The sequence below is a fragment of the Cynara cardunculus genome (genome assembly GCF_001531365.2).
Source record: "Cynara cardunculus var. scolymus isolate 2C chromosome LG 2, CcrdV1, whole genome shotgun sequence".
Lineage (NCBI taxonomy): Eukaryota > Viridiplantae > Streptophyta > Magnoliopsida > Asterales > Asteraceae > Cynara > Cynara cardunculus.
In genome coordinates this window covers 5,725,209-5,737,733 of record NC_037529.1, presented here as the reverse complement: position 1 = coordinate 5,737,733, position 12,525 = coordinate 5,725,209, and the positions used below count along the sequence as shown (strand labels likewise).

At 37.4% G+C, this 12,525-nt stretch overlaps 3 protein-coding genes across 8 annotated transcripts; 2 read left to right on the top strand and 1 right to left on the bottom strand.

The window, feature by feature from the left end:
- Positions 1-435: 435 nt before the first annotated feature.
- Positions 436-6,332, top strand: LOC112506823. Of its 6 annotated transcripts, none has more exons than XM_025111108.1 (8): positions 436-569; positions 2,179-2,351; positions 2,491-2,657; positions 2,771-2,872; positions 2,986-4,550; positions 4,746-4,818; positions 5,137-5,295; positions 5,954-6,332. In XM_025111108.1, exons 2-7 carry the CDS (start codon positions 2,255-2,257, stop codon positions 5,290-5,292), a joined length of 2,160 nt encoding a protein of 719 aa, XP_024966876.1. In that variant the 5' UTR covers positions 436-569; positions 2,179-2,254; the 3' UTR covers positions 5,293-5,295; positions 5,954-6,332. The 6 variants fall into 6 exon arrangements, with proteins under 6 accessions (XP_024966876.1, XP_024966874.1, XP_024966873.1 ...); XM_025111106.1 differs by having other exon boundaries at positions 2,461-2,657; positions 2,774-2,872; XM_025111105.1 differs by having other exon boundaries at positions 2,461-2,657.
- A 1,144-nt stretch (positions 6,333-7,476) lies between these two features.
- On the bottom strand, positions 7,477-10,520 carry LOC112504571 (adenylosuccinate synthetase 2, chloroplastic-like). Its single transcript, XM_025108519.1, has 4 exons — positions 10,181-10,520; positions 9,115-9,807; positions 8,528-8,839; positions 7,477-7,925 (listed from the first exon to the last, which is right to left on the bottom strand). The coding sequence occupies exons 1-4, from the start codon at positions 10,502-10,504 to the stop codon at positions 7,755-7,757; spliced, it is 1,500 nt and encodes a 499-aa protein (XP_024964287.1). The 5' UTR covers positions 10,505-10,520; the 3' UTR covers positions 7,477-7,754.
- Positions 10,521-11,406: 886 nt separating this feature from the next.
- LOC112507619 (nicotinamidase 2-like) lies at positions 11,407-12,142 on the top strand. Its single transcript, XM_025112268.1, has one exon. It carries the CDS (start codon positions 11,423-11,425, stop codon positions 12,008-12,010), a length of 588 nt encoding a protein of 195 aa, XP_024968036.1. The 5' UTR covers positions 11,407-11,422; the 3' UTR covers positions 12,011-12,142.
- Positions 12,143-12,525: the final 383 nt, after the last annotated feature.

Below are 12,525 nucleotides of genomic sequence, written 5' to 3'. Positions count from 1 at the left end.
ATTACGTGACTTAAATTTAATTATAATTAAAAAAATTATATACAAAATGAGAATTTTCAAATAGTTGATTTGATATTAACATTGATATATATATTTTTTTAAATTTATATTTTATTCAAAAATAAAATCATTATTGCTTTCTTAAAAACACATAAAAGCGTATTATAATAAAATAGAACATTAAAATCGAGATGTGTATCTAGTAATAATAATAAATGACATAAAATGTTTCTCTTTCTACTCAAAATTGATTTACCCCTGTTGTTCTTAAGACATTTTAATTCCAAAATGAAGAAAAATAGAAGATAAGCCAAAGTATAGGGGCACAAAATGCTATTGGCTAAAAGTTAAGGGGTAAATAGTTACATAGAAACAAAATAATGGTGATAAATACAATTTATCAAGAATGAGGACGGTTTAAATTTCTCGAGGCAAGTTCTCTCAAAACAGTCTATATGCTTCCGGTACAAGCCCTAGATGGTGAATCAATGTTATCGTTCTTCTTTCATTCTATCGCTGATAGCTTCGTACTCTGGATGTTGATTTATCGTTGATTCAATCTCTTACAGGTGAGATTTTGAACCCTATTATTGGGTTTTCTTTTTGCAAATTTGAATTTTTCTTCGATCTTCCCAATTTCGGAAACGCGAATTCATAGATGTTGAATTTCTGATATTCTTGCGATTGTTTTTTTTTTAAACTTGGAATTTTTTTGTTCTGTGAAATTCTTTAGGTGTTGAATGTAGCTGTTCACTAATTCAAGCTGTTCTTTTATGATCATCTTGCTTTCTTTAGTTATATGGTTATGCTAAACAACCATTGGAAGCAACAAGTTCCAAGAAAGAAGCCGACATTTCATAACTTTTGGAAGATTTTTCTAGGCTTACCTTTTTCCTTCTCTTCCATGATTTTCCCAGTGTGGTGGGTTCTCGTGGAAACTTTATTGAACTACTCGCTCCAAATCACTTTTGATTTGTGATATTCTAAACATTATATCATTTCGAATGTGGACTGTTGCTTGTGGGACGGAGGTAGTTTTGTTATTTTTAATATTTTTCATGATATATAATGCTTGTAGAATTGGTATTTGATGATGTGAAGTATGGGGAATTGCCAAGGTTACTGAATTTGATATATGATTTGTATGGCCTACTACTAATACATCAGAAACAGCAATGGTTCTCTCTACTTGAAACTGTATCAGTATACAGTTTAACTGAACATCATGTCTTTTATGACTGTCAATGGGGTAACTATATAGATTTGAAATGCAATTCTTCATTATTTTATTTCAACGGTTGATCTAGCTCTTCCCAGTTCTTTCCTAGAGCTATAAGTTTGCTGCGTTGTGTACCAAACACGCTCTTGAATCTGTGTGTCTCTGAAAGGCTTGCTAAATGGGATGTAGATGAAGTCTTTTCACTTTACTTGAGTTTGTGAAAGATGCATGGGTTTGTAAAATTCATTAAGAGTGGATTGAAAGAAAAATTTGACAAGGGAATGAAATTTACAATATAAAATGACATCGTTATTGATGTTAAAAAGGAGCATTTGAGCAACACTGCTGTTCTAATCAGAATACAATTCTGATGACAGCAAAAGAAGTTTCCTGTAAATAAGGAAAATTGATAAATGGATAAATACATTTTAATTGAGATAATTGATGCTAATCAGGATTTTGACCAGTGTAATTTTATCAACATTGGTAGCTGTGACATCAAATAGTTCAATTTCTACTCCATAGTAATAATGTTTCATGCAGGAATACTAAATAACCAAAAGGATTTTATAAAATTAGGACGGAAAGTATTATTATAGGAAATCAATGGAAAATGAAAAGTTTTTGCAGTAATATATTTTAAGGCATTTCCAGTTTTTATGTAGTAGATATTGATATACTGCTAATGATGCACTTCCACTTTTTAAGAAGACTGAGCTGTAAAGCATTGGAGTAGAACTGGGGCAGTCTACATGTCATTTTCTCTATTTTTACTGGTCTATATATCATGTTTGAAGTCGTAGAATATATATTTGCTGGCGTAAATATTCTGATTAGAAACTTCCTTCTCTAATTAGGGTTTGTTGTATCTTGTGGGTCATTACTTTTAATCAGGTACGGTATGTCAAAGATTTCTTAAAGTTAAAGTGTGCTGAATTGCTTTACGTTTATGTTTACAGATGAATTAGACTCGTGAACAAGAGAACAGAGATAAACAATTATTTCACTCACTGAAACTCTAAAACATTGATCTTCATGGCTGCTAACTGTTCTACTGCTCCAACCATTCAATGGAATTGGGTCATCGAAGCCCTAGCGAATTTTGAACAAGTAGATACATCTACTTTAATTGGTATGCTCGATTTTGCTTTTCCTCCGTTACTGGAAACCTTTTATGTATATGATCTTTTCCTGGCAGAGAAGGATATTTCTGTGGATTGATTATACTTTCCATGTTTTAGGTCTAGTGAAAATTGCTCCTGCGATCTCAGGTGATCTGGGGAAAGATGCAAGGGAGGTGGTTTCTATGAGAATCTTGGAGAGCTTGTTTGTTCATGGTAATGAGGCTATAGTTGATGGTGATTCTGCTCAAAGCACTAAAATAAGTTTTGATCCATCAGAACGCTGTGAACACGTCCTTCAGCAGATACTAAATGAGGTGATATTCCCTGGAAAAGGAGGGAGGGAGGGAAGCATTATATTAGAGAGTCCAATAATTGTGCTGAAAATCCTAGTTTCTACTTATGTAGTTGTTTTTGTGTGTGAATGTAGCAGACACCTGAACCACCGGCTAAATTGGAAAAAGAAAAATGGGATGTTCTTCCTTTCCTAATGCATAAAAGGTCTAACTTGCCTAAATGTATGTTGAAGAAGGTGAGCAAGAGTTTTTTTTTTTTTTTTGCTATATCTCAAATGGTAGAAGGAAAGAAGGGTTGTAGTTTGATTTACATATTGCTACCTGGCCTGTGTTTTACTTGATAAAACAGTTAAAGGAAGCGATTCTTGAAAGTAGTCATCCACTTCTTGCATCATTGAAAGAAAGGAGTAGAGTAATCACAAATGTATCTGAAAATACAAGTCCAGGGATTGATGGCAATTCTAATGTCCAAGCTTCAGTTAAGGATGATTTAGCTTTTTTGAACCCTAGAAAAGATAAAAACAAATTTCAAGAAAAGGTATTGCAAGGGGCTGATCAAGTAGAAAAAACTGCTGGAGGAACTGCACAGCATACCGGAAGGGAAGAATGTGAAATGGTTATAGAGCCCCCTCTAGGAGGAGCCGCTGGAAAAAAGATGATGGATCATGATGCACATGCTGCATCAGAGGCACTTCTACATAGTTGTGATGTCGCTAATGCTCAGCATGATCAAAAGCAGCTTCATTGTAATGATGACAATTTGCCCCAAGATACACATAGGGAGGGACATGACGAAGGGGTACCAGTTGATAGCATGGAAAATTTAGAGTTTGTTGTTAAATATAAAGTCCCCAAGAACAGTACGCAACCAAATGCTTTGGATGGTGAACCCTCCAGCATAGCGAAAAATTTCATGGCACATGATGGTCGACTTGAAACAAGTACTGATAGTGAAAGAGCTGATGACGAGAACACTGATATTGCTGCTAAGAAAGAAGCCTTTTTAAACTCTCAATGCACTCTCAATCAGGATTCCTTGGCTATGACTGAATTGTCAGAGATAAATCTTTGTATGAAATGTAATGAAGGTGGTCAGTTGTTAGTTTGTAGTTCTGATGCCTGCCCATTACGAGTTCATGAGAGCTGTTTGGGCTCTGCTGTCACACTTGATGAAAATGGGGAGTTCTTCTGCCCATTTTGTGCTTATTCTCGTGCAATATCCAAGTACCTGAAAGCTAAGAGAAAGGCTTCCCTGGCCAGAAAAAATCTACAAGCTTTTTCTAGCTTCACAGTCAACAGTAAACCAAACAAGTCCTGTATTAAACACAGTGAATTGGAGATAAATGAAGGCAGAGAAATGGGAGCTTTTGGTGAAACAACCAATGGAAATGGCAATGGAGATACTGTCAGTAGAGCTGACAACATAAATCGTATGTCAATTAAAGAAGATTCTACCCGAGCTGATCCTTTGATGCCAATTGTTAATGATGATCCGTCTTGTGGAGAAGAGGAAGCAGTTATAGCCAGTGCAGATAATTCCGTGTTACCTGATCTAGATAAAGGGGTGTCCGTAGCCGATCAAAGTATGACAGAAGCTGAAGAGGTGAGGCAAAATGTGGGCGAAGGGTGCGAATCTCCTACAAGGATGGAAGAACATCAGCTTTCTCCGCAAGCTATTACTGATTGTGGACTTAAGACCCCCTCTTTCGATGGCAATGAGATTGATCTTGTTATTGGTGAATGTGCTGATATGCAGCATATACAAACTGGTTGCTTGACTCAGCAAACTACCGACTTGCCACAGAATCCAATACCCCAACCAAGTACTCCAAAACAGAAATGCAAGGAAAAAGAAAGTCATAGGTCCGTTGAGTCTAGTTGCTCAAGAAGACTCCGCAAGAGGAAAGTGCAACAGTAAGTTGTTTTCGTCGGGAAGAACTCTTGGTATTGTGCAGTTCCGTTCCTTTATAAATCAAATATGCTATTTCTTCTTGACATTTAGTGTTCCCCCACCTGAGTAAAACACTTATCTCATGCTTGATTCTAATTGTTGATTTCTCTTTGAGATTTGGTGATGACAATTGATGAACCTCTTGTTTTATTTTGTAGCACCTCTTCAGCAGTTCCTTTATCAAGGCGAAAAATACTCCCATGGACGAAATCAGAGGAAGAAACACTGAAGGTACTTGGGTTTCTGAATATGCCTGATCTTTTTTTTATGGCCACTGAGGATTAATATGTAGACCTTCATTTAGTTTCTTTGTTTACATATTTTTTTATGCTTAGAGCCTCAACCTTCCGCAATCTGTGTGCACAATTATATTGAGTGAGCGAGTGATATTAAGATGCTTACAGTAGACAATCATGGGTGATGAACACATGATGGATGGATTATATCATTCATTTTGTTATTACAGATAGCACCTCTATTTAGCATATGTTTATATTGATGATCGACTGCTAGAGATGTAATCCATGTCCACCGTTTCAACCTTCTCAGGAAGGCGTGCAGAGATACTCAAGTGTTAATAATAAAGGAATTCCTTGGAAGGAGATCTTAGATTTTGGATGCAACGTGTTCCACAAAGGCCGTACACCTATAGACCTAAAAGACAAATGGAGAAACGTATGCAAAGGAAGCCCCAACCTAAAATAAAAGGTTCTTGTAACTTTGTATATATGCAAAATGTTGCTTTTATCGTAGACAGTTGATTTTGTTTGTGTTTTGTCAATGAAATGTCTTCCCTTTTATTGCATAATAACATAAACAGATGCACACCCTGTTATGAGCGATGAACTTAACATATTTCTATGATGCATCACCATCTTAATGGTGAGAAACAAGCCATACCCTTGTCTACTTCCCTTGCTGTTGATCTAAAATGGGATATAAGTTGTAGAACCACTTTTAGAGACGGCCTATCTTCAAAGAAGTGAGACAATACTTGAATGTTATGGATACTTCTTTGGTCCTTTCCAAAACCCTTTTAAGTCAGGTAAATACATGGAAGCCCAAAATCCCAAAAAGGTTAGAGCCTTTTGGTATCATGATATTTGCACACATGGATGAGCGTTCTATTTTGAGGACCTGCTCTACTGGTTCCAGCTGTGCCCTTGAGGAGGTTGCTCTAAGATGCTCTCCGGTCATTACAGATTGCTGGGAGAACTTTCAGCCACTTGAATCCCATCAACCAGTGGCTTTAGTTTAACGTATCCAATTGTTTCTGTGCTATTATTCTGTGTAGCCTTGAAGCACAAGCATCTTATCAGGATCAGACTTCTGAATCCATATTTATCTTGGTTTTTGCTGTGTGCAGGTTCCTACAAACGGATGCAAGACAGATGAAGCGGGTCTCATAGTCATCTACAGATGAGAACTGGGTTCAAGGGTTTTTGGGTGAAAGGTATTTAGATTCAGCCCAGCCTCGATTGTGTGGCTGTGGGTAGCAGCTTGAGCGTTATCATCCTTGGTACCAGCTAGTTGTTTGGTTGTTGGATGAGACAAACTCAATTAAGTACAAGGATCTGCTAAGATTTTTTAGATGAATTCTCTTTTGTGGCTGTCGTTTACTATATAAAAAAATTATACTTTCATAGAAAAACGATACTTGTTTTCTATCGTTTATTTATGTATGTATATCAAGTACAATTGTTGGAAGCAAACATTTTGATAGAATCCAGTTTTATCTTTGCCACATATTCTTATGGAAACGATGGTTTCATGTAATGAGATAAATCAAGTAAGAGTTTTACACACTCGTCCGTTTTACCAGTGTTTCTTTATTGTCTAAGCAGTTAACACGGTCGATTGCAAAAATAGCGGTTGGGATAATGATTTAGAGTCGCGGTTATTGTGGTAATATAGCGGTAAAAATATTATACATAATATGTATTAACTTAAAATATTGAACTTGCAATCGATGCCAAAGTTAGACTTGATTGTTTTTATTTTTGATTTAGAGTTGGTTTCCTTTCTGTTTGGAGCCTAAGAGGCCGCCTGCTAAATGCTTACCCAGTAGGTGCTTATTAGGTAATTTTTATTACCGGATGAACATGGAAAGGGGCAAGATTTTACCCCGTAAAAGCAATGATAAAAATGGAGTCTTATTCAGTAAAGTGGAGGTGACAACTCTTACCTGGTTAAACACTTGTCAGGTAAATTGTTACATATAAGACCGTTTTGATGCACTATAATCTTACCCGGTAAAATAGAATACAGTGTTGACTCCTACCGATATGTGTTCATTGATAAGTATTTTGGTAAACGGCCTCTAAGTCTAAGGTGCCGTTTACGAAACGCTTACCTAGAGAAACGCTTACCTAGAGAAACGCTTAGTAAGTCACTATACTTTACTGGAAGAATATGACAAGGACTAAAAATCTTACCCGATAAGAGCGAAGGCAAGAATCGAGAGTCTTACCCGATAAGTGAGTGAGGACGATGACTCTTATCATGGTTAGCGCTTAGCGGGATAAATTGTTGTATACGATGCGTTTTAGTGAATAAAATCTTATCCGGTAAGTAAACGATAGCATTGAATTTTACTGGTAAGTGTTTAGATAAAGAAACCCTAATTCTAAATAGCCCATATAAACAAGACAACAAAAGCCTAAATATAATTTAAACTAAAAGGAAAGGAGTCCAATAGAAAAATCGGTAATAGCGACTGCTATTTGCGGTACCGCTATAATACACTGCTATTTTGGCCAGGACTGCTGTCCGCTATTTCATCGTCGTAGCACGCTATTTTCAGAACATGATGTGTCAAACGTACTTCATCCAAACATGTCATTTAAAACGCTTATCAAACAATCATTTTTCATTCTGCAACCATATTATACTTAAATCATCCTCACCATTTAAACATTTCTGCATTGATCATTCAAACAATCCAGAAGCACATGGGGCAGTTTCATACTTTATTCCACTACGTTCTACAAGACAAATGAAGCAACTGCTTGCATCAAAACCATAAACAACACAGATCACCAGTTTTTTGTACCACAGCTTCGCAGCACAAAATCCAAGCATCAACAGTGCATGTTATCAGATAAATAACCTTCCTATTTAATCAAAGACAAGGGTAGAAATATGGAAGCAATGGAATGAGATCAGTCTCATTTGTATATAAGAGCATCACGTCCAGGACCAATGCCGATGTAATGGATTGGCACACCAACAAGTTCTTCTATTCTTTCCACATACTGACGTGCAGCCTTTGGTAGATCCGAGTAGTTTCTTATGTTAGAGATATCCGCCTGCCATCCTGGCAGAGTTTCGTATTCCACCTAAACACACACATGAAAAATCTTAGAATGAAACAAAAGGCATTCAAATCTCACACACATCTCAATTTTTTGGATTCAAGAATACTAGTTAAATGTCTGGAAATACCCTTCCATCATGCCAAAACTAAAAAGTAAGTGTTTGAAAGTAACTTTTACATGGCGTTTGGTTTGTTTCAGGGAATGGAAATGAGAATGAGTTTCATTCCCTGCAGTTAGTTGAGGAATGCTTTGTTACCCAATATCCGATAATCGCACATTCCATTGCATCCATACCACCATTAGTAAATTTCATTTTCATTCCCACACCCTATTCTCCCCTTCCCCCCCCCCCCCCCCCCCCCCCCCNAGAAAGTCAAGTTTTCTTTTCCAAACATGTATCTTCCAACTAAAAGAACGTTCCTTATATCTGCGAAAACTCCCTCCAAAACAAAAAAAAAATCACTATCATTAGACTTGCATAATGAGATACAAACATTTCTACTGTGAAGTATCATTCATGGAATCAGCTAGCACGAGAGAAATTTTCCTTACCTTCCTGTAAATCCTACACGATAAATACAAACAAAACTTAGAGAGAAAAAAAGAAAGAATATGGAACTTGCCTTTGATTGCTCAAGATCACTCAAATCAGCAGGGAATGAACTGATGGTTGTGCCATCTGTATGCTTGTAAGAAACACCCAACTTAATCTCACGAAGATCCGACAAGACATCAAGTTTGGTGAGGTTCAGAGCAGAAAAGCCATTAATCTGACAAACATATTTCAGAGCAACTATATCAAGCCAACCACAGCGGCGAGGACGACCCGTGGTTGTGCCAAACTCCTGCCCAGCAAGGCGGAGAAGATCCCCACCATTTCCCAATATTTCTGTAGGGAAAGGTCCAGATCCAACTCTAGTAGTGTATGCCTTCACCTGCATCAAGAAAGCAATTAAAGACTATAACTTATCACTCCCTCCTTCCCGGAACATGTTCATATTCTACTTTCAACGGTCAGATGAGTTGCTTTTTTTAACATCAAATTCACTAAAGGAAAAGTTTCTTCAAGCAAATAATAAATAACTGCAATACATATAGACACACTATACATAGATAATAGATAATAGAGCATGCATATAGATACACTATACATAGGCCTATATAGCTTTTGGATCAATTAAGAAAAAATAAAGACCAATTTTTTACTTACCACGCCAAGCACGTCACCAAGGACTCTAGGAGCAATGCCAAGGCCAGTGCAGATTCCACCAGCAGATGGACTGGAAGATGTTACAAAAGGGTAAGTCCCAAAATCAATATCCAGCATAGTTGCCTGACCACCTTCCACCAGAATCTTCTTCTTCTGTGATATAGATTCATTCATGTAATACACCGTATCACAAATGAAGGGTTCCAACCTCTCTGCAAATCTTTTGTATTTCTCCACTTCTTCCCTGAGTATTTCAGGGGTATAGTTAAATCCCTTGAATCTTGAAGCTGCATCTGATAATAAAAGATGAAGCTTCTCAGGGAAGGTATCCATATGCCTCAAGTCACTCACTCTTATACCATTTCTGATGACCTTGCTAGAGTAACAGGGCCCAATTCCTCTCTTGGTAGTGCCAATAAAGGACTTAGCTAACTCGGCTTCCCTAAGCCCATCTATCTCTTGATGGTAATCAAATAACAAGTGAGCACGGTCTGAAACTAAAATTCTTCCCTTACAGGAGATCCCATTAGATTCAAGACCATCAATTTCTTTAAAGAGTCCTGGAAGATGCACCACAACTCCATTCCCAATAACACACATAGTATCCTCATTAAGAATCCCTGATGGTACAAGATGAAGTGCAAATTTCTTGCCTTCAGAGTTATAGATGGTGTGTCCAGCATTAGCTCCACCCTGAGAGACCAAAATACAACTCAATCATCATCATTATTCAACACTTTTGTTAATTATAGAATTGTTATTAATTATAAAAATAGTTAGTACTTTGTTGAAACTTTATAATCAAAACATAAGGAATGCCAACAATGTAAATTTAATTCATTCAGCCCCATTCTCCACAAACCAGGCTTTCGTAACCAATGTACAAGTTCTTCAGAACATGTATAACTTGGAACAAATACGATAAACCAATCACAGATGTCTAACATAATTTGTGTCCACTTGAAGTTGAAATTGACGGCATTACTTTACATGCACAAAATCAGAATCTCGAGTTATTTATCCAAAACCATCTGTTAAGCAAACAGATAAGATCACAGGAAAGTACCTGACATCGAGCAACCACGTCGAAGTGCTTTGCCAAGATGTCAACGAGCTTGCCCTTGCCTTCGTCACCCCATTGGCAACCTAACACTCCCGAAACCTGAGCTAGTGACCCTATTCGAGTCGGTGTTTCACCCCTCTGTTCGTCCACGCTCACGATCGGGGAAGCGGAACATGAAATTGAAGCATTTCTCCGGTGGTGGTGAAAAAAGGTTTGACGGAAAGCGGTGGTGCTATAGTTCCTACCAGTGCCGTCGAAAGACCTGAGAGGAGAGGTGATGGGGTTTGCGTCTAGCTTCACAGAGGTGGCGTTCATGGCGGTGAGCATGAAAGCAGTGAGAAAGATGCGCGAGGGTTTCGGCAGTAAAACCCAAGGGTTTGATTTTGGAGTAAGTTATTAGGTTAATTACGTTTAAGCCCTCCAATTAGTGGAATTTTCAAAATACCTCCCTCTATTACTCTGTTTGAACCCAACCAACCCTTCTTCAACAAATACTTTCATTTAAAAAATTAGATTTCAATAAATATTGTATTTTTTTTAAATAAGTAGTAATATTTTCTTCAAACACGAAAAGTACGGAATCTGATTTTACTTTTTGATATTTAAATATCATAAATTATTCAATAAATACTTTCTCATCTTAATTTTCTTTTATATATATACCTTTTTTTTACGTTTTACGATATAGTTGTCGGTACCCAACAAAGATCAACTAATGAAGGAGATTCGACACGGTCGTGGCAGACCTCGTAAAAGACCCATTAACGGTAACGATAATCTTGATCAAAACATGTTCTCCTTCTTTACTACAATACCGAAAAAACGTAGAACCAAAAAGATCATCAAAGAAAGCCCGTCTTGCGATCTTCTATGCCCCCAACATTCCTATCGTTGTCTTTCGTCAACAACAAGAGAAGATAGTAAGATGATGGTGATAGGGGATCGTAGGGTTGCGTATAGTCGTTTTTTTCCTCCATTGTTGTCGACGATCGATATTCCAGGACCTATTCCGGATCTTGATACCATTAATTTCGATGCAAATTGGATCGACAGTTTCTTCAAAGACGTATCGGATTTTTGATATTTTAAGTTTCCGAATTTTTTGTTTATTAAAACGAAATTATGATAAATAATTCAATCATATTTGTAAGTGGGGCCCAAATTTTGCATGTTCTTCCAGAAACCTTATCATATATTGAATTGCTTAATTTTATTTTGGATTCAGATTAGAATGGTATCACATCAATGGCTTCTTCCTACAAAAAATACCAAATCAGAGCTCGAAACCCTAACCCTAAAGCCTGCGTCTTGTTGGTAATCGACATGCAGAACTACTTTTCCGCCATCGCCAAACCAATCCTTCCATCAATCACCGCCACAATCGACGCATGTCGCCGTGCTTCCGTTCCGGTCATCTTCACGCGCCACTGCCACAAGTCTCCTGCCGACTACGGCATGCTCGGAGAGTGGTGGAACAACGATCTGATCATGGACGGCACGCCGGAGTCGATGCTGATGGCGGAATTGGGGCGGCGGGAGGAGGAGGTGGTGGTGGAGAAGAACACATACAGCGCGTTTAGGGGAACGCAGCTGGAGGAACGACTGAGGGATATGGGAGTGGAGGAGGTGATCGTAACGGGGGTGATGACGAATCTGTGTTGTGAAACGACGGCGAGGGAAGCGTTCGTGAGGGGGTTCAGGGTGTTTTTCTCGACGGATGGTACGGCGACGTCATCGGAGGATTTGCATCAGGCGACGTTGAAGAATATGGGTTATGGGTTTGCTTATCTGGTTGATTGCAAGACCCTTTTGCATGCCTTAATTTCTTCGTAAATTTTCCTTGGATTAATTGTTGTTTTAATTCAGATGAATGATGTGTTTTGTCGTTTTTAGTAATAATTGCGACTATGAAATAGCTTTTGATAATTGGCCCATTCTGTGATTATAGTTGTTGTTGCAATTCCTGAATCTTGATCCCCCAAAGAGAGTTTGGAAGAGGATTCTCGTGTAAAACCTAAAGCTAGATTTAGGATAACATGAGATCAAAGGTTTTTTTTTTTTTTTTTTAGACACATAAAATCAATTCTCAATTTTTGGGTTAGATTTATAATCTGACAATCTAAACATTCTTAAACGTCACGAAACTTCTCAATAATCACAAAAATTTTACCGTATAACTTTAAACCATTAAATCATTAGCTTATAAAGTTGATTAATGAAAATAAATTGGTCTTGTTATACTATAATGGTATTCGCGTAATGCAGCGAGATACATCTTAATTTTAATGTTTCATTTTATATTTTGGTTCTATCGATGTTATAATACGATTTTATGTGGTTTTGAGAAA

Excerpts from the sequence above, each read along its gene's own strand:
- LOC112504571 (XM_025108519.1), bottom strand. The coding sequence starts at position 10,504 with ATGCTCACCGCCATGAACGCCACCTCTGTGAAGCTAGACGCAAACCCC. Across the intron at positions 8,840-9,114 it reads TTGGTGACGTGCTTGGCGTG|GTGAAGGCATACACTACTAG; the intron begins GTAAGTAAAAAA and ends TTCTTGATGCAG. Across the intron at positions 7,926-8,527 it reads GTGATCTTGAGCAATCAAAG|GTGGAATACGAAACTCTGCC; the intron begins GCAAGTTCCATA and ends GTGTGTGTTTAG.
- LOC112506823 (XM_025111105.1), top strand. The coding sequence starts at position 2,255 with ATGGCTGCTAACTGTTCTACTGCTCCAACCATTCAATGGAATTGGGTC. Across the intron at positions 4,551-4,745 it reads CGCAAGAGGAAAGTGCAACA|CACCTCTTCAGCAGTTCCTT; the intron begins GTAAGTTGTTTT and ends TTTATTTTGTAG. Across the intron at positions 4,819-5,136 it reads CAGAGGAAGAAACACTGAAG|GAAGGCGTGCAGAGATACTC; the intron begins GTACTTGGGTTT and ends CAACCTTCTCAG.
- LOC112507619 (XM_025112268.1), top strand. The coding sequence starts at position 11,423 with ATGGCTTCTTCCTACAAAAAATACCAAATCAGAGCTCGAAACCCTAAC.